Raw genomic sequence first — 22,504 nt, 5'->3', positions numbered from 1 at the left:
TGTTTACTGTGTTTACTGTTGTTGCTGTCTTTGCTGTGTTTACTGTGTTTACTGTGTTTGCTGTGTTTACTGTGTTTACTGTGGTTGCTGTCTTTGCTGTGTTTACTGTGTTTGCTGTGTTTACTGTGTTTGCTGTGTTTACTGTGTTTACTGTGTTTGCTGTGTTTACTGTGTTTACTGTGGTTGCTGTCTTTGCTGTGTTTACTGTGTTTACTGTGCTTGCTGTCTTTGCTGTGTTTACTGTGTTTGCTGTGTTTACTTTGTTTACTGTGTTTGCTGTGTTTACTGTGTTTGCTGTGTTTGCTGTGTTTACTGTGTTTACTGTGCTTGCTGTGTTTCCTGTGTTTACTGTGTTTGCTGTGTTTACTGTGTTTACTGTCTTTGCTGTGTTTACTGTGTTTACTGTGTTGCTGTGTTTGCTGTGTTTACCGTGTTTACTGCGTTTGCTGTGTTTACTGTGTTTGCTGTGTTTACTGTGTTTACTGTGCTTGCTGTCTTTACTGTGCTTGCTGTCTTTACTGTGCTTGCTGTGTTTGCTGTGTTTACTGTGTTTGCTGTGCTTGCTGTCTTTACTGTGCTTGCTGTCTTTACTGTGCTTGCTGTCTTTGTTGTGTTTGCTGTGTTTACTGTGTTTACTGTGCTTGTTGTCTTTGCTGTCTTTGCTGTGTTTGCTGTGTTTGCTGTGTTTACTGTGTTTGCTGTGTTTACTGTGCTTGCTGTCTTTACTGTGCTTGCTGTCTTTACTGTGCTTGCTGTCTTTGTTGTGTTTGCTGTGTTTACTGTGTTTACTGTGCTTGTTGTCTTTGCTGTCTTTGCTGTGTTTGCTGTCTTTGCTGTGTTTACTGTGTTTGCTGTGTTTACTGTGCTTGCTGTCTTTACTGTGCTTGCTGTCTTTACTGTGCTTGCTGTCTTTGTTGTGTTTGCTGTGTTTACTGTGCTTGCTGTCTTTGCTGTGTTTGCTGTGTTTACTGTGTTTACTGTGCTTGCTGTCTTTGCTGTCTTTGCTGTGTTTACTGTGCTTGCTGTCTTTGCTGTGTTTACTGTGCTTGCTGTCTTTGCTGTGTTTACTGTGCTTGCTGTCTTTGCTGTGTTTACTGTGCCTGCTGTCTCTGTTGTCTCTGCTGTCTTTGCTGTTTTTTCTGTCTTTGCTCTGTTTTGCTGTGGGTGCATTCACTTGAGAGATTGGTTAGACAGCCAGACTGGAGCAAAAATGCAAAAGATTTCCAAGCCTTCTCTTTCTCATAATTCCATGTATTTTTTCGAACACTTTCAAAAGTTAACTTGTCCTCCAAAAGGAATACAATTTAAAGTAAAATTAGTATAACTCTCCTGACTGTAGTACAGAATATTATAGTTAAAAACCTACCTTGTGTCTCTCTTGTTGTGATGCGTGTTGTTTTGACATATATTTTTATTTTTAATACCAGCCCCCGTCCTCGCAGGCCTTTTGCCTTTTGGTAGGCCTTCATTGTAAATAAGAATTTGTTCTTAACTGACTTGCCAAGTTAAATAAAAGTATTTTAAAAAATAAAAAAATAAGATATTTCACTCTTTGAGTTTGGAGCACATTTCTGCTGGAAACATCTGCTTTTCTTATAATGGGAATCACAAGTGTTTTGGTAATTCCATCCCATCTAAAACCTCCCTCCCCTTTCAGTGCACTCGGAAATTACCAACGGAATGAAGTTTGGACTTTTTTCCTTCTAGAGACTTAGTAGTTTTACCAGCTAGGACGGGTGAATCTGAAGGAATTCTCCTCTGGGCTTGCAGTATGGAAAATAGCTCTCAGTCCAGCAGTCAACAGGCTCTATGGAAAGATGTGAGTCTTAATGTCTTTTTTGTTGTTGCTAATTGACCATACTATACCGATTGTAGAAATATTGGTAATAAGTAGTAATGAATTCAGTATTTATTTTACTGGGTGATGAAAAGATAATGAATGCAATTACAATGACAACAAATGTCAGTATTTTGTCATGCATATTGGGGAAAAAATACCTTACAGAGAATAGAGCCATTGCAATTGGTATATTGTGAGTTTTAGGTGGGTTGAGAGACCTGAAGGTCATGATGAGGCTAAGATAAATAAAATAAAACAAATGCCTAGAGTTATATCTGACATCATACAGTCACCGAATGTTTTCTCTTTGGAATCACAAATAGAATGGGACTTGATATTGGTGCCTGACTGAGTGTTTCCAGAGGCATATTTTCCTCATCTTTCCTCTCCGCCTTGCCTCCTTGGGTCCTTGTGTTGTTTATTCTTCCTCAGATTCACCTGAGCTAGGGGCCTTTATTCCTCAATAACATGTGTTCTCACGTACAGTGAGATTTCAATATGTCTGTGGCTGTTTTTGAGTGCTTATTGCTCTCTGACAGAATAAAAAACCACATTGCCTCTATAATCCATAGATATTCTCCCGAATAATGTGATGTTGGACATAAAGTTCTGCTTCTTAATAGTGACAGTGACTTGCTATTTATTTCACCTGTCGTGTGTCTATGCTTTTGGTACCAAATGAAAATTGTACATTCCAATAAGAGATTAAGAAGCTGTTCATCCATCACACTTCTCTCGTGAAGATTTTGTCAATTGTTACAACAGACTCCCTAAGATGTGAATAGAGGGAATCAATATGATTGTACTGAATCCAAAATGGACTACTCTTAGTCCAGTCTTGTGGAATAATTTAAACTAGTCTTGTGGAATAATTGAAACGTTTTGTTTGTGTGTTACCTTAATCCACCACAATTCAATGATATGTGCAAGGATGGCAAAAATGCCTATTGCCATGACCCCGCCCTGCCCCGTTGTTTAGCTCTTGCAGCTTTTTATTTTTTCTCTAGTTTTTTAAGTAAGCCCTCCATCCCTCTCTCTTTCTGTCTCAGAACAGCAGGGGTCCTCAGGCTCCCTCATCACAGACTGAGTCCTGCTATAGAGGTACCAACCACCTGGTTGATTGTCAACCCTAAAACCAGAATTAACACTGGTCGACTGGCAGTCGTCTGTCTGTAAACGTTCTACTCCTCTCACTTCCTCTCCACCCCCCCCTCTCTCTCGTCTCTCTCCCTCTCTCTTTCTCTGAGCAATTTATATTCTGTGCAAACTGTCTTCGAGTCAAGTTTCCACTGCTTATGCAAGCTGCTGGAGGAGAGAGTAGACTTAGGACACATTTTTTTCCACGCTGGGAGAAATGCTCTTTATGATAGGTATTTCCGGCCCTGTGATTATGTAGCCTTCTGTTTCCTATCATCATACCTTGAGAGGAGAGCCGGTGCCTTGATGTGCCACATTGGATGTTTATGGCTACTGCTATGGTTTATCACATACACTACATGACAAAAAGTATGTTGACACCTGCTTGTCGAACATGTCATTCCAAAATCATGGGCATTAAAACTTCTTATGGCTGCATCCCGCTACCGGGATCGATATGACAGCAGCCAGTGAAAGTGGAGGGCGCCAAATTCAAACAACAGAAATCTCATAATTAAAATTCCTCAAACATACATGTGTCTATTATCATTTTAAAGGTCATCTTGTTGTTAATCCCACCAAAGTGTCCGATTTCAAATATGCTTTTCAGCGAAAGCACTACAAACGATTATGTTAGGTCACCACCAAACCACAATAAGCACAGCCATTTTTCCAGCGAAAGATAGCTTTCACAAAAAGCAGAAATAGAGATACAATTAATCCCTAACCTTTGATTATCTTCATCAGATGACACTCATAGGACTTCATGTTACACAATACATGCATGTTTTGTTTGATAAAGTTCATATTTATAACAAAAAATCGGAGTTTACATTGGCGCGTTACATTCACTAGTTCCAAAAACATCAAGTGATTTTGCATAGCCACATCGTTTCAGCAGAAATACTCATCATAAATGTAGATGATAATACAAGTTATACACATGGAATTATAGATATACCTCTCCTTAATGCAACCGCTGTGTCAGATTTCAAAAAAACTTTACGGAAAAATCCAATCATGCAATAATCTGAGACGGAGCTCAGAACAATAGTCAAATTAGCCGCCATGTTGGGGTCAACAGAAACCAGAAAATACATGATAAATGTTTCCTTACCTTTGATGAACTTCATCAGAATGCAGTCCTAGGAATCCCAGGTCCACAATAAATGCTTGATTTGTTCGATAATGTCCGTTATTTATGTCCAATTAGCTACTTTGGTTAGCGCGTTAGCGGTAAACAATTCCAAAGTCACAAAGCGCATCCACTATAACGTGACGAATGTCCAAAAGTTCCGTAAAAGTCAGTAGAAACATGTCAAACGATGTACTGAATCAATCTTTAGAATGTTGTTAACATACATCTTGAATAACGTTCCAACCGGAGAATTAGATTGACTTCAGAAGAGCGGTGGAACGGAGGTCCTCCTCATGTGAAGGCGCGTGTTCAATGCGTGGTCACCTCATGGCAGTGATTACTATTTCCTGTCTCCTTCGGCCCCCCTTCACATTAGAGTCATCAGACAAAGTTCTATTGACTGTTGACATCTAGTGGAAGCCGTAGGAAGTGAAAACTCATCAATATCTCGCTGTAATTTCAATGAGAGCTTGGTTGAAAATCTGCCACCTCAGAAACAATTCAAACAAGAAGTGGAACTTCTCAGGTTTTTGCCTGCCATATGAGTTCTGTTATACTCACAGACATAATTCAAACAGTTTTAGAAACTTCAGAGTGTTTTCTATCCAATACGAATAATAATATGCATATATTAGCAACTGGGACTGAGGAGCAGGCAGTTTACTATGGGCACCTCTGTGCACCTTTCATCCAAGCTACTCAATACTGCCTCTGCAGCCATAAGAAGTTAATATGGAGTTGGTCCCCCCTTTGCTGATATAACAGCCTCCACACTTCTGGGAAGGCTTTGCACTAGATGTTGGAACGTTGCTGCTGGGACTTGCTTCCATTCAGCCACAAAAGTTTAGTGAGGTCGGGCACTGATGTTGGGCGATTAGGCCTGGCTCACAGTTGGCATTCCAATTCATCCCAAAGGTGTTCGATGGGGTTGAGGTCAGGGCTCTGTGCAGGCCAGTCAAGTTCTTCCACACCGATCTCGGCAAACCATTTCTATATGGACCTCGCTTTGTGCATCCTCATGCTGAAACAGGAAGGGCCTTCCCCAAACTGTTGCCACAAAGTTGGAAGCACAGAATCGTCTAGAATGTCATTGTATGCTGTAGCATTAAGACTCCCCTTCACTGGAACTAAGGGGCCTAGCCCGAACCATGAAAAACAGCCCCAGACCATTATTCCTCCTCCACCAAACTTTACAGTGCATTCGGGTAGGTAGCGTTCTTCTGGCATCCATTAAATCCAGATTCGTCCGTCGGACTGCCAGATGGTGAAGTGTGATTCACCCCTCCAGAGAACGAGTTTCCACTGAGAGTCCAATGGCTTTGAGCTTTACACCACTCCAGACGACGCTTGGCATTGCGCATGGTGATCTTAGGCTTGTGTGCGGCTGCTCGGCCATGGAAACCAATTTCATGAAGCTCCCAACGTTCTTGTGCGGATGTTGCTTCCAGAGGCAGTTTGGAACTCGGTAGTGAGTGTTGCAACTGAGGACAGACTATTTTTACTCGCTACGTGCTTCAGCACTCGGTGGTCCCGCTGTGTTTGTGTGGCCTACCACTTCGAGGCTGAGATGTTGTTGTTCCTAGACATTTCCACTTCACAATAACAGCACTTACAGTTGACCGGGGCAGCTCTAGCAGGGCAGAAATTTCACGAACTGACTTGTTGGAAAGGTGGCATCCTATGACGGTGCCACGTTGAAAGTCACTGAGCTCTTCAGTAAGGCCATTCTACTGTCAATGTTTGTCTATGGAGATTGCATGGCTGCATGCTCAATTTTAGTCACCTGTCAACAACAGGTGTGGCTGAAATAGCCGAATCCACTTATTTGAAGGGGGATCTACATACTGTATATATAGTGTACATGTGCATACTAAAATACATGCATTTCACTATTGCATTCTTCATGTTGATAATATGATTGGATCTGTCAGGGATGAAAGCCAGATAGAAATCCAGACGCGGAGAGAAAACTATCTGTCCATCTCTATAAATCCATATTCTTGCTGGTTATTAGATAGACATTAGTCATCAAACATTGGCAGCATCATATTCTTGATCATATCATCATCTTATCACCTTATAAGTAAGTTTAGTGTAAATTACGACTCAATAAGAATAGTCTATAGAAGCCCAATATACACGTTTAGCAAGCACTTAGCAAGCACGATGACAGTCATTCAATTCTACCTTCATTCATAGTTGTTAATTAATCATTTGTTCTGCATCCTAAACAAGATATCGTGTTTGAACAACGTATACTTTTTATCATCACCTTAGATGCAAGAAGATGGCCCAATTCTTTTAAGGAACAACAATTTTGCTAATTGAAGTTAGCTCCGTTTTTGATGTCTTCTTTCATGGTCCTCCGAAACCTTTGAAAGCAGTCCAGTGTGAATTAGAACATTTCATTCCCTCACCCCTGGAGCTTTGAGGGGGAACAAAAGCCCTGTTTTGTTAATTTGTGGCCTTGAGCTCTGGGAATTGAGTCCAGTGGGGAGAGTTTTAATTGGAGGAAACATTTAATAAACGTGACCTTTTAGTATCTCTGCAGCACTGCAGATTTTCCATATGCTGATTATTTACTTTGTGCGGGCATAGTAAGGTACTTCCAGAAAGTAGTTCTTCAAAGTTCCAAGCAATATGTTTATCACCAACTTCATCAATGGAAGCCTGGAAACAGAGAGTAAGGAGTTGTACAGGTGGCAAGGTTGCCTATTTTTCAATCTCCAATTCCTCTTTCAGATGCCTTCTCCTAGTTCTTCTCAAGGGACTGCAATGTTGTACAAGGTTCACAATGACATGCTGAACCGCATTAATACTAAAACAAAGAAGTATGTGGGGGTTTTATTGATATAATTATTGATATCATATTTCTGCAACGTTGTAGAGTAGGCCTATAGAGGCTATGGAGAGTAAGCAACATTAGGAATCTTGCATCAATAAATGATTGTCAGACACTATTTCAATTATGTCATGTTATAATGTGGTTATTACAATGTTATAACACTACCATTGGAATAACAAAATCCTCACTGCAGGTGTATACCAAGTGTTTGAAAGTTTTAAATGATAGTTACTTCTTCAAGGACATTATATGATATGTACATGAACAACCCTGAGGTGTGAATGGATTAGCAGTGCTTCTCAGGTGCATCTACACCGGCATTGCTTGCTGTTTGGGGGTTTAGGCTGGGTTTCTGTACAGCACTTTGATATATCAGCTGATGTAAGAAGGGCTATATAAATACATTTGATACCATGACATTTTATTTCAAATGTTCTCCTTAGGTGGAGGTCGGAAAAGAGAAGAAGACCAGATACCGGAGTTACCAGCGAGGAGCCCTGATTCTAGGGGTGGTCTTCTTGATGTTAACGCTGGGCATCTTCAGCCTCAGACACTTCTGGAGCCCAAGTCTGGCGAGGGTAAGGCCTGGTTTATGTCTGTAACAGTAGTATTGCTTCATGATTCATGATTCAAAATATTTGTTGTTTTAGCTTGTTATCGGAGTCATAAAGTTGAATGGCCTTTTTCAAGTTCTATCAACTTTGAATTTCAAGCTATCCTAATTTACACCAAATTTACTTCGACTAAGTCAACTTCACCATTTGTCATTATAACCTACTATTCCTAGTTGAATCAATTTCACCTTTAGTTAGGATAACTTTAAGTTTAAAGTTTATATAACTAGCACCAAATTTACTATAAAATTTACTATAAAATAAAGTCAGTTCAACGTTACAGTCAGTATAACCTACAATTTATAGTTTAATCAATTTAGTAGAAATAACTAGCCTCCATTTTGAAATGACTTCATATTTTCAATTAATCTAACTTACTATCAAGTTAAGTAGACTATATATACATTGACATAACAACCCTAACCCTGACCATAACAATTATATAACACAGATTTCAGTAGAGAACATTATGCTCCCATCTGTCTCTTGCTCAATGTGTGAGCTTTTTCACCAGTTTCAAAACTGGCAGTGCACTCAGTTAAGTCAACCAACCAACACAACAATTTAACTACAACGGCGTTCTCAGTAACGGTTAAAGAAAAACATTTATTGTTACTTTTAACATGTGGTTGTTCATCTACCTTTGTTGAATTCGGTAAGTGAAGTTGCTCTGGATAAAGCATCCGCTAAATGACCAAAATGTAAATGTCAAAATGAACGGTTGCATTATTCTAAGAGCTCAGCACCCCCAAAATAAGTTGAAGTCATCTGAACTTGACATTTTTAGTCAACATAACTCCTATGTTGCTTCATTAGATTTGACGTTTTGGTTGTGAATTTCCAAGTTGAGTAAACACGTAGTTCTTAGCTGATTCAACTTGATTTCATAAGTTAAGACAATTAGATAAGTTGTAGTTATCTAAACTTTACATTTACAGTCAACACAACTGTTATGTTGCTTCAGTTGTTTTGACTTCATGGTGAATTTCTAAGTTTAGTAAACACATTGTTTGTTGCTAACTCAACTTGATTGAATAAGTTATGACATTTTGAGTGAGTTGAAGTCAACTTTATTTATTTATTTTTTCAACTCAACCCAATTTTGCAAATTTTCTTGACTTGGCTACATAAAATGAGTCATTTTAACTGAATCTCAATATATCTTTTTTTACAATGTACACTAGAGTCATAGTAAAGGTTTAGTCTAGGGAGGGTAAGGCTTGGCTTATGTCAGTAACAGTAGTATTGCTTCATGATTAACCAGTACACTAGTGGTAAAGGTTTAGTCTGGGCCTCAGCAAGGTAAGGCCTGGCTTATGTCAATAACTGTGGAATGTCATAATGACTCTTTGTATTTTTTCACAATAAACCAGTATGTTGGGTTTCCATCGCTCTTATCAAAACTAGCTCATGTCCGACCTTGAATCGGGTTAAAAGTTACACATCCGTTCATCCTTCTCTACCATGAAAACAGCTACGTATATTGATGTCATGCTCCAATGCTGTATGGCCCAGCTTTTAATGGAAAGTTAGAATTGTTAGGACTCAGGATAAAAGACCCACTCAAGCTTTTCCTGACCAAATCCTATCTATGACTTCCATGGAAAATGTGTTGAAATGGAGAGAGATGGCCACACAAAGAGCCAGGACAGCCTTAGTCGGCAGTCAGTATAATATTGCACTGAATTAAAAGCTCTATTGGCTCTATCGAAGCTCTATCGATAAGACAGCTGTGTTTTGAAATGACTGTCTCAATGTCTTGGTTTTCGCATATGTAATTTGAGGAAGCTTTCATGTTATACGATGATATCTCTTGTTGGAAATGTTTGATTGCAGCGTCATTTATCATTTTGTCTATTAACTTCTCTCTACTCGCAGTGTAAATATGTTTACACAATTGGTGCTCCTGATACCTCTGTCCAATCGACCTTAATTGCGGTTGACCACATTGGCAGCACTAGAACTCAAGCCTCTTCATGTTATAATTGGAGTAAACTCTTGTCTGAGCCATTCATCTTGTGAAAATCCAATTCACTCACTTTTGATGGAGAGTATTTTCACTCCGCTTCTTTCCCCCAGATTCCCCATGGGGGAAAAAAAGCTAATTTACTCAAGACCATGGAAAAATAAATACATCGATACTTTCTTCTCAAGGAACATTAGCCAGTATTTGTGTTCCAGGCGCTACCTTGAATGAGAGAAAAGAACGGTAAATGATTTTGCTTCTTGTACAGAATATTTAGACCAATGATAAAAAGACCTACTAACTAAACTAGATATTTCAATGTCGACAGTAAACCACAGTAGTCCATATGATTGAACAAATAATACAAATGGTTTACTGTTTATAGCGGCCTTCAATTAGCAATAATACAACTATTTTATATACTATGTATACTGTACAACAAACAGCTTCAATAACCCTCTCTTAAGAAGCTATTGGAATAATATTGAAGAAAAATATCATTTTTGTCAATTTGTAGCACAGGTAAGTTGTGAATTACTGTACACATCAAAATGGGAACTTTTTCACATGAGGGATAGTGCTGGAAGGTAACAGAGCACAGGCTAATCAAGGTACAGCGAAATGCTCTGTATGGACAGGCATTGTCCACCTTCTCCTCCTCCTTGCTCACCAGGTATAAATCACCTTTGGGTCTGTCTTCTTTGTCCTTGTTAAATATTTCATGCCGGAGGTGGAGGAGTCATTATTTCCACTTTAATAAGCTGTGATCACTCTCACGTGGCACATAATGTCCGCATCCCAAATGCCACTATGGCCCCTGGTCAAAAGTAGTGCACTATAAACAGAATAGGGTGCCATTTGGGATGCATCCAATGTGTTGAGGGCAGAGGCTTCCCAGGGATTGGACATCAAACCCGTGGCCTCTCACTTCCCCTTTAATGGGGTCTTGAGGGGAGGCCCCGTTCTCTGGCCTTCATCAGTGAGAAAGATGGAGCCGCTTCAAAGCCCAATCACCTGTCTGTCTGCCTGATGGGAAGCCCCCTTAGAGACACTGCAGTAAAACACACCAATTGTATCCTTGCCAAACCCATCTTGGGACTCATCTGAAGGAGAGTTTGAACAGAGAATGGGAGTGTGTGTGTGTGTGTGTGTGTGTGTGTGTGTGTGTGTGTGTGTGTGTGTGTGTGTGTGTGTGTGTGTGTGTGTGTGTGTGTGTGTGTGTGTGTGTGTGTGTGTGTGTGTGTGTGTGTGTGTGTGTGTGTGTGTGTGTGTGTGTGCATAAAAAAGCTGTGTTTCCACAGACAATGACAATGAAACCTGTATACAGTATATGCAAACATTACAGCTTTAGGCAGTCACAACTTCAAATCAAATCAAATCAAATCAAAATTTATTAGTCACATACACATGGTTAGCAGATGTTAATGCGAGTGTAGCGAAATGCTTGTGCTTCTAGTTCCGACAATGCAGTAATAACCAACAGTAATCTAACCTAACAATTCCACACTACTACCTTACACACACACACAAGTGTAAGGGATAAAGAATATGTACATAAAGATATATGGATGAGTGGTGGTACAGAACGGCATGGCAGATGCAGTAGATGGTATAGAGTACGGTATATACATATGAGATGAGTACTGTAGGGTATGTAAACATAAAGTGGCATAGTTTAAAGTGGCTAGTGGTACATGTATTGCATAAAGATGGCAAGATGCAGTAGATGATATAGAGTACAGTATATATACATATGAGATGGGTAATGTAGGGTATGTAAACATTGTATTAAGTGGCATTGCTTAAAGTGGCTAGTGGTACATTTTTACATAATTTCCATCAATTCCCATTTTTAAAGTGGCTGGAGTTGAGTCAGTATGTTGGCAGCGGCCGCTAAATGTTAGTGGTGGCTGTTTAACAGTCTGATGGCCTTGAGATAGAAGCTGTTTTTCAGTCTCTCGGTCCCTGCTTTGATGCACCTGTACTGACCTCGCCTTCTGGATGATAGCGGGGTGAACAGGCAGTGGCTTGGGTGGTTGTTGTCCTTGATGATCTTTATGGCCTTCCTGTGACATCGGGTGGTGTAGGTGTCCTGGAGGGCAGGTAGTTTGCCCCTGGTGATGCGTTCTGCAGACCTCACTACCCTCTGGAGAGCCTTACGGTTGTGGGCGGAGCAGTTGCCGTACCAGGCGGTGATACAGCCCGACAGGATGCTCTCGATTGTGCATCTGTAGAAGTTTGTGAGTGCTTTTGGTGACAAGCCGAATTTCTTCAGCCTCCTGAGGTTGAAGAGGCGCTGCTGCGCCTTCTTCACAACGCTGTCTGTGTGGGTGGACCAGTTCAGTTTGTCCGTGATGTGTACACCGAGGAACTTAAAACTTTCCACCTTCTCCACTACTGACCCGTCGATGTGGATAGGGGGGTGCTCCCTCTGCTGTTTCCTGAAGTCCACAATCATCTCCTTTGTTTTGTTGACGTTGAGTATGAGGTTATTTTCCTGACACCACACTCCGAGGGCCCTCACCTCCTCCCTGTAGGCCGTCTCGTCGTTGTTGGTGATCAAGCCTACCACTGTAGTGTCATCCGCAAACTTGATGATTGAGTTGGAGGCGTGCATGGCCACGCAGTCGTGGGTGAACAGGGAGTACAGGAGAGGGCTCAGAACGCACCCTTGTGGGGCCCCAGTGTTGAGGATCAGCGGGGTGGAGATGTTGTTACCTACCCTCACCACCTGGGGGCGGTCCGTCAGGAAGTCCAGGACCCAGTTGCACAGGGCGGGGTCGAGACCCAGGGTCTCGAGCTTGATGACGAGTTTGGAGGGTACTATGGTGTTAAATGCTGAGCTGTAATCGATGAACAGCATTCTCACATGGGTATTCCTCTTGTCCAGATGGGTTAGGGCAGTGTGCAGTGTGGTTGCGATTGCGTCGTCTGTGGACCTATTGGGTCGGTAAGCAAATTGGAGTGGGTCTAGGGTGTCCGGTAGGGTGGAGGTGATATGGTCCTTGACTAGTCTCTCAAAGCACTTCATGATGACGGAAGTGAGTGCTACGGGGCGGTAGTCGTTTAGCTCAGTTACCTTAGCTTTCTTGGGAACAGGAACAATGGTGGCCCTCTTGAAGCATGTGGGAACAGCAGACTGGGATAAGGATTGATTGAATATGTCCGTAAACACACCAGCCAGCTGGTCTGCGCATGCTCTGAGGACGCGGCTGGGAATGCCGTCTGGGCCTGCAGCCTTGCGAGGGTTAACACGTTTAAATGTTTTACTCACCTCGGCTGCAGTGAAGGAGAGCCCGCAGGTTTTGGTAGGGGGCCGTGTCAGTGGCACTGTATTGTCCTCAAAGCGGGCAAAAAAGTTGTTTAGCCTGTCTGGGAGCAAGACATCCTGGTCCTCGACGGGGCTGGTTTTCTTTTTGTAATCCGTGATTGACTGTAGACCCTGCCACATACCTCTTGTGTCTGAGCTGTTGAATTTCGACTCGATTTTGTCTCTGTACTGAGACTTGGCCTGTTTGATTGCCTTGCGGAGAGAATAGCTACACTGTTTGTATTCGGTCATGCTTCCGGTCACCTTGCCCTGGTTAAAAGCAGTGGTTCGCGCTTTCAGTTTCACGCGAATGCTGCCGTCAATCCACGGTTTCTGGTTTGGGAATGTTTTTATCGTTGCTGTGGGTACGACATCGTCAATGCACTTCCTAATGAACTCGCTCACCGAATCAGCATATTCGTCAATATTGTTGTTGGACGCGATGCGGAACATATTCCAATCTGCGTGATCGAAGCAGTCTTGAAGCGTGGATTCAGATTGGTCGGACCAGCGTTGAACAGACCTGAGCGCGGGAGCTTGTTGTTTGAGTTTTTGTTTGTAGGCTGGAATCAACAAAATGGAGTCGTGGTCAGCTTTTCCGAAAGGGGGGCGGGGGAGGGCCTTATAAGCGTCGCGGAAATTAGTGTAACAATGGTCTAGTGTTTTTCCAGCCCTGGTAGCACAATCGATATGCTGATAGAATTTAGGGAGTTTTGTTTTTAGATTAGCCTTGTTAAAATCCCCAGCTACGATGAATGCAGCCTCAGGGTGTGTGGTTTCCAGTTTACAAAGAGTCAGATAAAGTTCGTTCAGGGCCATCGATGTGTCTGCTTGGGGGGGAATGTATACGGCTGTGATTATGATTGACGAGAATTCCCTTGGTAGATAATGCGGTCGACATTTGATTGTGAGGAGTTCTAGATCAGGTGAACAGAACGACTTGAGTACTTGTGTGTTGTTATGATGATCACACCACTTCTCGTTAATCATAAGGCATACCCCCCCGCCCCTCTTCTTACCAGAAAGATGTTTGTTTCTGTCGGCGCGATGCATGGAGAAACCAGCTGGCTGCACCGACTCCGTTAGCGTCCCTTGAGTTAGCCATGTTTCCGTGAAGCAGAGCACGTTGCAATCCCTGATGTCTCTCTGGAATGCTACCCGTGCTCGGATTTCATCAACCTTATTGTCAAGAGACTGGACATTGGCGAGTAGTATGCTAGGGAGTGGAGCGCGATGTGCCCGTCTCCGAAGCCTGACCACGAGACCGCCACGTTTTCCCCTTTTTCGGCGACGCACAGGGTCGCCGGCTGGGATCAGATCCATTGTATTGTGTGGAAGGCAAGACACTGGATCCGTTTCGGGAAAGTCATATTCCTGGTAGGAACGATGATGAGTTGACGTTAATCGTATATTCAGTAGTTCCTCCCGACTGTATGTAATGAAACCTAAGATTACCCGGGGTACCGATGTAAGAAATAACACGTAAAAAAACAAAATACTGCATATTTTCCAAGGAACGCGAAGCGAGGCAGCCATCTCTTTCCGGCGCCTGCGCCTTCACAGCTCCCAATAAATATTTCAACCACAATAATATATATTTCATGCACAACCTCCTCTGCCCATGTGGATGAGTCTCTTTAAAAATATATCTTAATGTGGAATGGCTTGCCGCTCTTACCTTTCCGTTTCCCTGTAAGCTCTCATCAATTATTACCTTGCTCTGGAAAGCTTTAACCCCTGACAAACTAATTAGAAGTCAATACATCAATTGAGCTTGCCTCTGCCACTCCCCACTCTGGCAGGAGCCTCCAACACGCTGGTCTCCTGTCCCCTGCCATGGAAAGGTAATTTGTTTTGCACATTGTATTTCAATATGACACGGTACCCACTTGGGAACTTATTTTAATTACTTGCAAACATATGTTGCTACAGAGGCCTGTGGGGAAGATAGTTTGCCATCATTCTCCCTGCCTGTGTGTGTTTTAGTGTGTAGGCTGGGCTGCTGCCTACGTCCTCTCTTGGCTTCCGGTACATTTCTGTCTTAATGTTTACTGTGTAGTCATTATTGTTAGGGGGCTCCAAAGCTCACAGGGGATTTTGCCTCCTTGTGTATTAATCTATTGTTATTACCAATACACAATGGTTCGTCCATGGATGTATTATATGGTGTGCTTAGCAACTGTAGAAATGTATGCGTGATTATGACTTCATACCTGCACTCATCAAGGGATTACCTGTGGTGAAAACAGACCTGCGGTTTGATACATTACAATGGATTTAAATCAGTGCCGGTACTATGCTGGGGGTTCTTTGTAAGAATTCTATGAACAGAATTCGTCACCCAGTTCGTAGGGGGTATTCTCTTTCACCTCATGTTGTTCAGGTGATTGCTATACTCTCCACAGCCTCTTCGAGACACGAAACAATTTGGGTGCAGAATAACTTCTTGGGGCCGCAGGTGGCCTAGCGGTTAAGAGCGTTGGGCCAGTAAAGGTTGCTGGTTCAAAAACTGAGAGGAATAGGAGAAAAATCTGTCTATGTTCCCTAATTGCTCCTGTAAGTTGCTTTGCATAAAAGTGTCTGCAATATGACGTTAATGGCAACTAGCCACAGAATAATTGTGAATCGAGAGTTATTTGTGAACCAGTTACTCCAGGGGGAGCCTAAATAGCTCCCAGGTGCTGCTGGGACAGTGTGGTGAAATTGCATGAGAAACACAGGTGCCAGGCTGAAGGGAAGCACTCCATTATTCAAGCTGGAATTGCATTGCTCACCTTGATGTCTCGCCCCAGTCCCCGGGCAGTCCCTCACACGCTGCCCCAGACTGCAACTTAAAGACTTCAGTGTCAGGCTGGGGTTGCCTAATGAACAGTCTTGCACCTGCTCCTTTCGAATGGTCACAGGTGCTGGGCTTTCTACTGCCCTCCTCAGTTTGTGTCCTGAGTTTGTTTTGACAATTCCAGCGGTGCCCTAGAAATGTCACCAAAGGAGACTGGTTCGCATGTTTTGTATTTAACTTCATCCTACCAACCTGTCATATGGTCACATTGTTTTTCCAAGGGAGGAGGATGAGCGCACTCACGCCAACAGACTTCAAGTTCTCTTGGACCCAGAAGTGAAGGAGGGAGGGAGGGACAAAACAAGTGTCATGCTTAAACCCTACCTAGCTGAAAGCCTGAGGTAGTGACTGTTTTCTTAAACCCTACCCAGCTGAAAGCCCGGGGTTGTAACTAGGTTCTTGAACCCTTAAACCCTGCCCAGCCAAAAGCCTGAGGTAAAACTGTGTTCTTAAACTCTTAAACCCTGCTCAGCCGAAAGCCCGAGGTAGTCACTGTGTCCGTAAACCTTTAAACCCTGCCCAGCCGAAAGCACAAGGTAGTCACTGTGTTCTTAATAAACCAATTAGGCACATTTGGGCAGACTTGATACAACATTTTGAACAGAAATGCAATGGTTCATTGGATCAGTCTAAAACTTTGCACATACATTGCTGTCATATAGTTGCCAAAATCTACATTGCACCTAAACTGGAATAATACATTGTGGCCTTTCTCTTATATTTCAAAGACGATAAAACAAAAAAACAAAACAAAAGTTTTTTTCCTTGTATTATCTTTTACCAGATTTAATGTGTTATATTCTCCTACATTAATTTCACATTTCCACAAACTTCAAAGTGTTTCCTTTCAAGTGGTATCAAGAATATGCATATCCTTGCTTCAGGTCCTGAGCTACAGGCAGTTAGATTTGGGTATGTCATTTTGGGCTAAAGTCTGATCCTTAAGAGTTACCCTGCCCAGCCAAAAGCCTGAGGTAGTCACTGTGTTCTTAAACCCTGCCCAGCCAAAAGCCTGAGGTAGTCACTGTGTTCTTAAACCCTGCCCAGCTGAAGGCCTGAGGTAGTCACTGTGTTCTTAATCCATTAAACTCTGCCCAGCCGAAAGCCTGAGGTAGTGATTGTTTTCTTAAACCCTACCCAGCTGAAAGCCTGAGGTAGTAACTAGGTTCTTAAACCATTAAACTCTGCCCAGCCGAAAGCCTGAGGTAGTCACTGTGTTCTTAATCCATTAAACCCTGCCCAGCCGAATGCCTGAAGTAGTCACTGTGTTCTTAAACCATTAAACCCTGCCCAGCCGAAAGCCTGAGGTAGTCACTGTGTTCTTAAACCATTAAACCCTGCCCAGCCGAATGCCTGAAGTAGTCACTGTGTTCTTAAACCCTGCCCAGCCGATAGCCCAAGGTAGCGACAGTGTTGTGGTGTGTGAAGGAAGGGGTGGCTGTGGCATGCTGCCCACCTCTGGTAACTGGGTGCACTTCAACTGTAGCTTCTGCTAGGAGCATTGAGAACACTGCTACAAAGCATGTTGGGAACACTCGTCAGGGCCATGTGGCGTTTCAATGCGAGTCTGTGCATCTCCCTCTCCAAAAGCGAAAGCGACAGAAGAGTAGTCGGAATTAGCATTTGAATGGACGGCAGTTTACTTCCCAATCTGTAGGCACCTGATGTGTGACGTGTTGCATGCACAGTCTGTAAACTCATTCACTGGGGCAAGGTTGGCAGGCTATCTCTTCCCCCCTCCCCCATATCCCCTAGTCTCCCCATCTCCACTACTCTCCTCCATCTCCCCTACGCTCCTCCATCTCCCCTACTCTCCTCCATCTCCCCTACTCTCCTCCATCTCCCCTACTCTTCTCCATCTCTCCTACAATCTTCCATCTCCCCTACTCTCCCTAACTCCTCTACTCTCCCCATCGTCCATACTATCTTCCATCTCCCCTACTCTCCCCATCTCCTCATCTTCCATACTATCTTCTATCTCCTCTACTCTCCCCATTTTCCATCTCCCCTACTCTACCCATTTCCCATCCATCTCCACAACTCTCTCCATCCCCTCTCCTCCATATTCCCTACCCTCACCATCTCCCCATCTCCCATCCTCCATCTCATCTACCTCTCCCATCTCCTCTACTCTCCCCATATCCTTTACTCTCCCCATCTCCTCTACTCTCGCCACACTCCCCTACTCTCCCCATATCCCCTCCTCTGTCTCCTCTACTCTCCCCATCTCCCCTACTCTCCCCATGCGCCCCCTCCTCCATCTCCCCAACTCTCCTCATGCTCCCCCTCCCCATCTCCCCTATTCTCCTCATGCTTCCCCTCCTCCATCTCCCCAACTCTCCTCATGTTCCCCCTCCCCATCTCCCCTACTCTCCGCATGCTCCCTCTCCCCTACTTTCCCCTACTCTCCCCATGCTCTCCCTCCTCCATCTCCCCAACTCTCCTCATGTTCCCCCTCCCCATCTCCCCTACTCTCCGCATGCTCCCTCTCCCCTACTCTCCCCATGCTCTCCCTCCTCCATCTCCCCAACTCTCCTCATGCTCCCCCTCCCCATCTCCCCTATTCTCCCCATGCTCCCCCTCCTCCATCTCCCCAACTCTCCTCATGTTCCCCCTCCCCATCTCCCCTACTCTCCGCATGCTCCCTTTCCCCTACTCTCCCCTACTCTCCCCATGCTCTCCCTCCTCCATCTCCCCAACTCTCCTCATGTTCCCCCTCCCCATCTCCCCTACTCTCTGCATGCTCCCTTTCCCCTACTCTCCCCTACTCTCCCCATGCTCCCCCTCCTCCATCTCCCCTACTCTCCGCAGGCTCCCTCTCCCCATCTCCCCTACTCTCCCCATGCTCCCCCTCCTCCATCTCTCACTCGAGCAAGAGCCAAGCAGTCTTACTCTCCCCTCTGTTGTACAATTTGGATTCTGATTGAGCTTTCACATCCTGTTTGGCTCTCCCAATGAGTCTGATCTTCTGCTTCTGTCCCAGTGCATTCTCTAGGGTCGTCATTAGTTACCACAGCCACAAAGTCATAAACCCTCCCTATTTATAAAATGTATCTTCTTAAAATTTGATTTAAAACTAACCCTAACCTTAAACACACTGCTAACCTTGTGCGTAATTAAGCAAAAAAAATTAAGCACATTTTGGTTTTCATACATTTTTCCGACATAGCAAATTTTGACTTTGTGGCTGTGGAAACTAGTGGAAACAGTTCTCGAGCCAAACTACTGAAGTGTGGAAGAGGAGCACACACTCCATACTCTCAAAGTATTATTATAGGCAGCATCTGCACCTATTTGTAGTCACAAAGCCCTAGAGTCTTCACATTGACAAATCCAGTTGGAAATGGATTGAAAATGGAATGGAATGTTATTCATTACAACGCTAAGCGTTGTATGCATATACTAAGTAAAAGTGAATGAACAATTCTCCTTGAATGTTGCATTGAATATGAACTGAGAATCAAAGCCGACAAAGACTATCAGTCTAAGAGTACCCTGCCTCGCCTCATGTGTTGTGTTTCTATCATGCTCTGTCAACATCGCTTGCGCTATGCAACGCAGCATCTCAACTGGACTAAGCCGGATGGATGCGGGACGCTCTGTGGTTGTTTCACGTGGCATAACTTATCAAAGATAGAGTGCAAATGTCCCCTTTGCCCACCAGATGTTGGTTGCTTTGTCATTCAACGTTAATAAAGAGAATCAAATATTAAGCACAGAAAGATTGACATCTCCCCTTGGGAAACGGTCCTGTTTTGATTCAGAGCGGGTGAAGCATCGTCTGCCCCTGTGCTTCAGCTCTCACCGTCTAGTTTAGGAAACGCCTCTAGGTTGATTTATATATTTGCTCCAATCTCAAACTTAAAAGTACATGTCAGCCATAAAATGTTAGAAATTGGTATAATTTGCTCCGAGAGCTCAAAGTATTACATTTTTATGGCACCTTGCGAAACAAAGCAGACGTCTTGGAAGACAAGCGTCAGATCTGGAAATAAATCAAACATCAGACAGCATACATCAAAGCAATCTTGGCTACAAACATCTTTAAATTGATTCTTGCATAATTTATCTCCGGTGGTACACTGTGCGGATGGCAAGCTGTCATTCGCACCAGGTGAAAGCCAGACAAAGCATTGTAGTCTCACTCCTTCCATGATCCTTGACTAGAAGTGCAGCGCGAAAGTATCATGTCGAGTCCACGGTGTACTGTGTACTTGTTCTTCCTCTGATCTTGGACTTGGTGCAGTGTACTGTAGCTCCAAGGATAGGACGTCTGTTGATGCATGAAAAACAAATGCCTCACACGGTCTTATGAATGGGTACAATATCCTGCCAGGTAGGCGAATAACAAAACTTTGCCACAGCTGGTGAGGTTAAACCAAGTTATTCTATTCCAGCTTCCTTTACGGTTGCTAAGTTGCCTCTATGGAGATTCAGAGAGTGACATATATCTTTAGATTTGTGTGTATTGTTGCGAATCGTTTTTAGATACTACTGCACTGTTAGATACTACTGCACTGTTGGAGCTAGGAACACAAGCATTTCGCTACACCCGCAATAACATCTGCTAAATATGTGTATGTGACCAATACAATGTGATTTTATTTGATTTGATTCATATCTGGTGAGACTTGACGACATCTCAAAAGGTTTGTACATTTAGTGATGTAGTGATGCTTCATGTTAAGTTGTTCATCTAATAGTTTTACATGTGGCAGAATGTTCCCAAGCCACATACCTCTTACTAGTATGAAACATAAAAAGTAGTCAAGTAGAGATGTAAAGGTCTATTTTATAGCACACAGTGAGTAGGTTTAATAAAATATAATCATGCTTGTTTACACTAATCACGATGCTTTGCACTTCTCCGGTCCGTTTGAATAATAACAGTGGCTCATTATCCTGTCTGCTAATATCATCGTGTAAATCTTCGGCAGACAGTGTCAACAATTGTTCATTTTCCAGTAGAGGCAGAAATTCATAGTTTAGCACTGGACTCTCTGAACTACTTACTGATGGCTGTCGGCGAAACAAAACCCTATTTGCCTCTTGAAAAAGTCAATCAGTCTACTGCTGTTATTTCCAAGAATGACTTTACATCTATTGGCTCTAAATAATGGACTAGCTAGTCATAAAAGGATAGTTATAGAGGTGAAATGGGAGAATTCATTCAGAGTGGAATATAATGACCTCAACGTGTTTTGATGTTTCGCACTCGTCTTTGAATCTCGGCAGAAAAGCTTAGAGACATAGAAGGATTCATCAAAAGTGACTCTAAATTGTGAACGTTTTAGACTATCTTCTTGGGACATGGGCCTTTGAAAGCACATGTACACCAGAATGATGTTTTTGCATACCGTTTATACACTTAAAGCTTAAGAGCTTGAGAAGTTGTTCATACAGCTCCCATCTGAGGAACCTCCTCAACCAGTCCGATGATAGGTCATTTCCAATCTTCAATGCTGACGTGTAGAGCCACTCAGCGCATTATTACAAAACAAGTTATAGAAGACAATGGAATAGTTGACTGATTAGTCTGCTCTAGGTGATTGATTAGTCTACTCTAGGTGATTGATTAGTCTACTCTAGGTGATTGATTAGTCTACTCTAGATGACTGATTAGTCTACGCTAGGTTATTGATTAGTCTACTCTAGATGACTGATTAGTCTACTCTAGGTGATTGATTAGTCTACTCTAGATGACTGATTAGTCCACGCTAGGTTATTGATTAGTCTACTCTAGGTGACTGATTAGTCTCCTCTAGGTGACTGCTTAGTCTACTCTAGGTGACTGATTAGTCTACTCTAGGTGACTGATTAGTCTACTCTAGGTGACTGACTAGTCTACTCTAGGTGACTGATTAGTCTACTCTAGGTGATTGATTAGTCTACTCTAGGTGATTGATTCGTCTACTCTAGGTGACTGATTAGTCTACTCTAGGTGACTGATTAGTCTACTCTAGGTGATTGATTAGTTTACTCTAGGTGATTGATTAGTCTACTCTAGGTGACTGATTAGTCTACTCTAGGTGACTGATTAGTCTACTCTAGGTGATTGTTTAGTCTACTCTAGGTGACTGATTAGTCTACTCTAGGTGACTGATTAGTCTACTCTAGGTGATTGATTAGTTTACTCTAGGTGATTGATTAGTCTACTCTAGGTGACTGATTAGTCTACTCTAGGTGACTGATTAGTCTACTCTAGGTGATTGTTTAGTCTACTCTAGGTGACTGATTAGTCTACTCTAGGTGACTGATTAGTCTCCTCTAGATGATTGCTGGGATCAGGTGGGTAGAGTCATTCAAACTAATTCTCATACCCATCTATGTTTGCCCAATTATCTCAGTAAGTTCCAACTTCTGTCTTTCTGAAACAACATTACATTAATCTATTTTGTTATTACTCACACATTAATATTTTTTATATCCAACCAGTATGTAAGCGGGTTTATTTAAATACAATCTTTGTGAAAATATATATATTTTTTAATTCCATATAGTTTCTCTCAATGCAAAATAAGTCAAGTATACTTGAAGGATCCTGGGGTTGGCGGGTCAATAGTGCCATCCATTCAGTCGACATGGACTAGTGTTCGTCTTAGCATCTGTGAGTGTTGGGCCACCAGAGGGCCCTTGGATGAGAGGCTCTCCCATCTGAAGCCCTAAACTAGTGCTGACAGCTCGCGCCCACGCACCCAGGGGCCATGGCAATAGATCAGGGAGTTATCCTCATCACCAGCACCAACCACCAGCAGGGACTCAGTAGGAGGGCTACAGTGTGTCTGCTGCTGCACACAATGACTTCCCTTTATTGT

The 22,504-nt window shown here is 42.9% G+C and overlaps 1 protein-coding gene across 1 annotated transcript in view; it reads left to right on the top strand.

The window, feature by feature from the left end:
* The first annotated feature begins 1,662 nt into the window (after positions 1-1,662).
* tnmd (tenomodulin) overlaps positions 1,663-22,504 on the top strand; it is an 89,610-nt gene continuing 68,768 nt past the window's right edge. Inside the window, exons 1-2 of the mRNA XM_071399162.1 lie at positions 1,663-1,819; positions 7,404-7,538. Of these exons, the coding sequence (XP_071255263.1) occupies positions 1,772-1,819; positions 7,404-7,538 (183 nt within the window). The 5' untranslated portion in view covers positions 1,663-1,771. The remainder of the gene's footprint in view (positions 1,820-7,403; positions 7,539-22,504) is intronic.

This window comes from Salvelinus alpinus, chromosome 4 (assembly GCF_045679555.1).
Source record: "Salvelinus alpinus chromosome 4, SLU_Salpinus.1, whole genome shotgun sequence".
In the NCBI taxonomy this organism is placed as follows: domain Eukaryota; kingdom Metazoa; phylum Chordata; class Actinopteri; order Salmoniformes; family Salmonidae; genus Salvelinus; species Salvelinus alpinus.
This window is presented reverse-complemented; position numbering and strand designations above follow the sequence as displayed.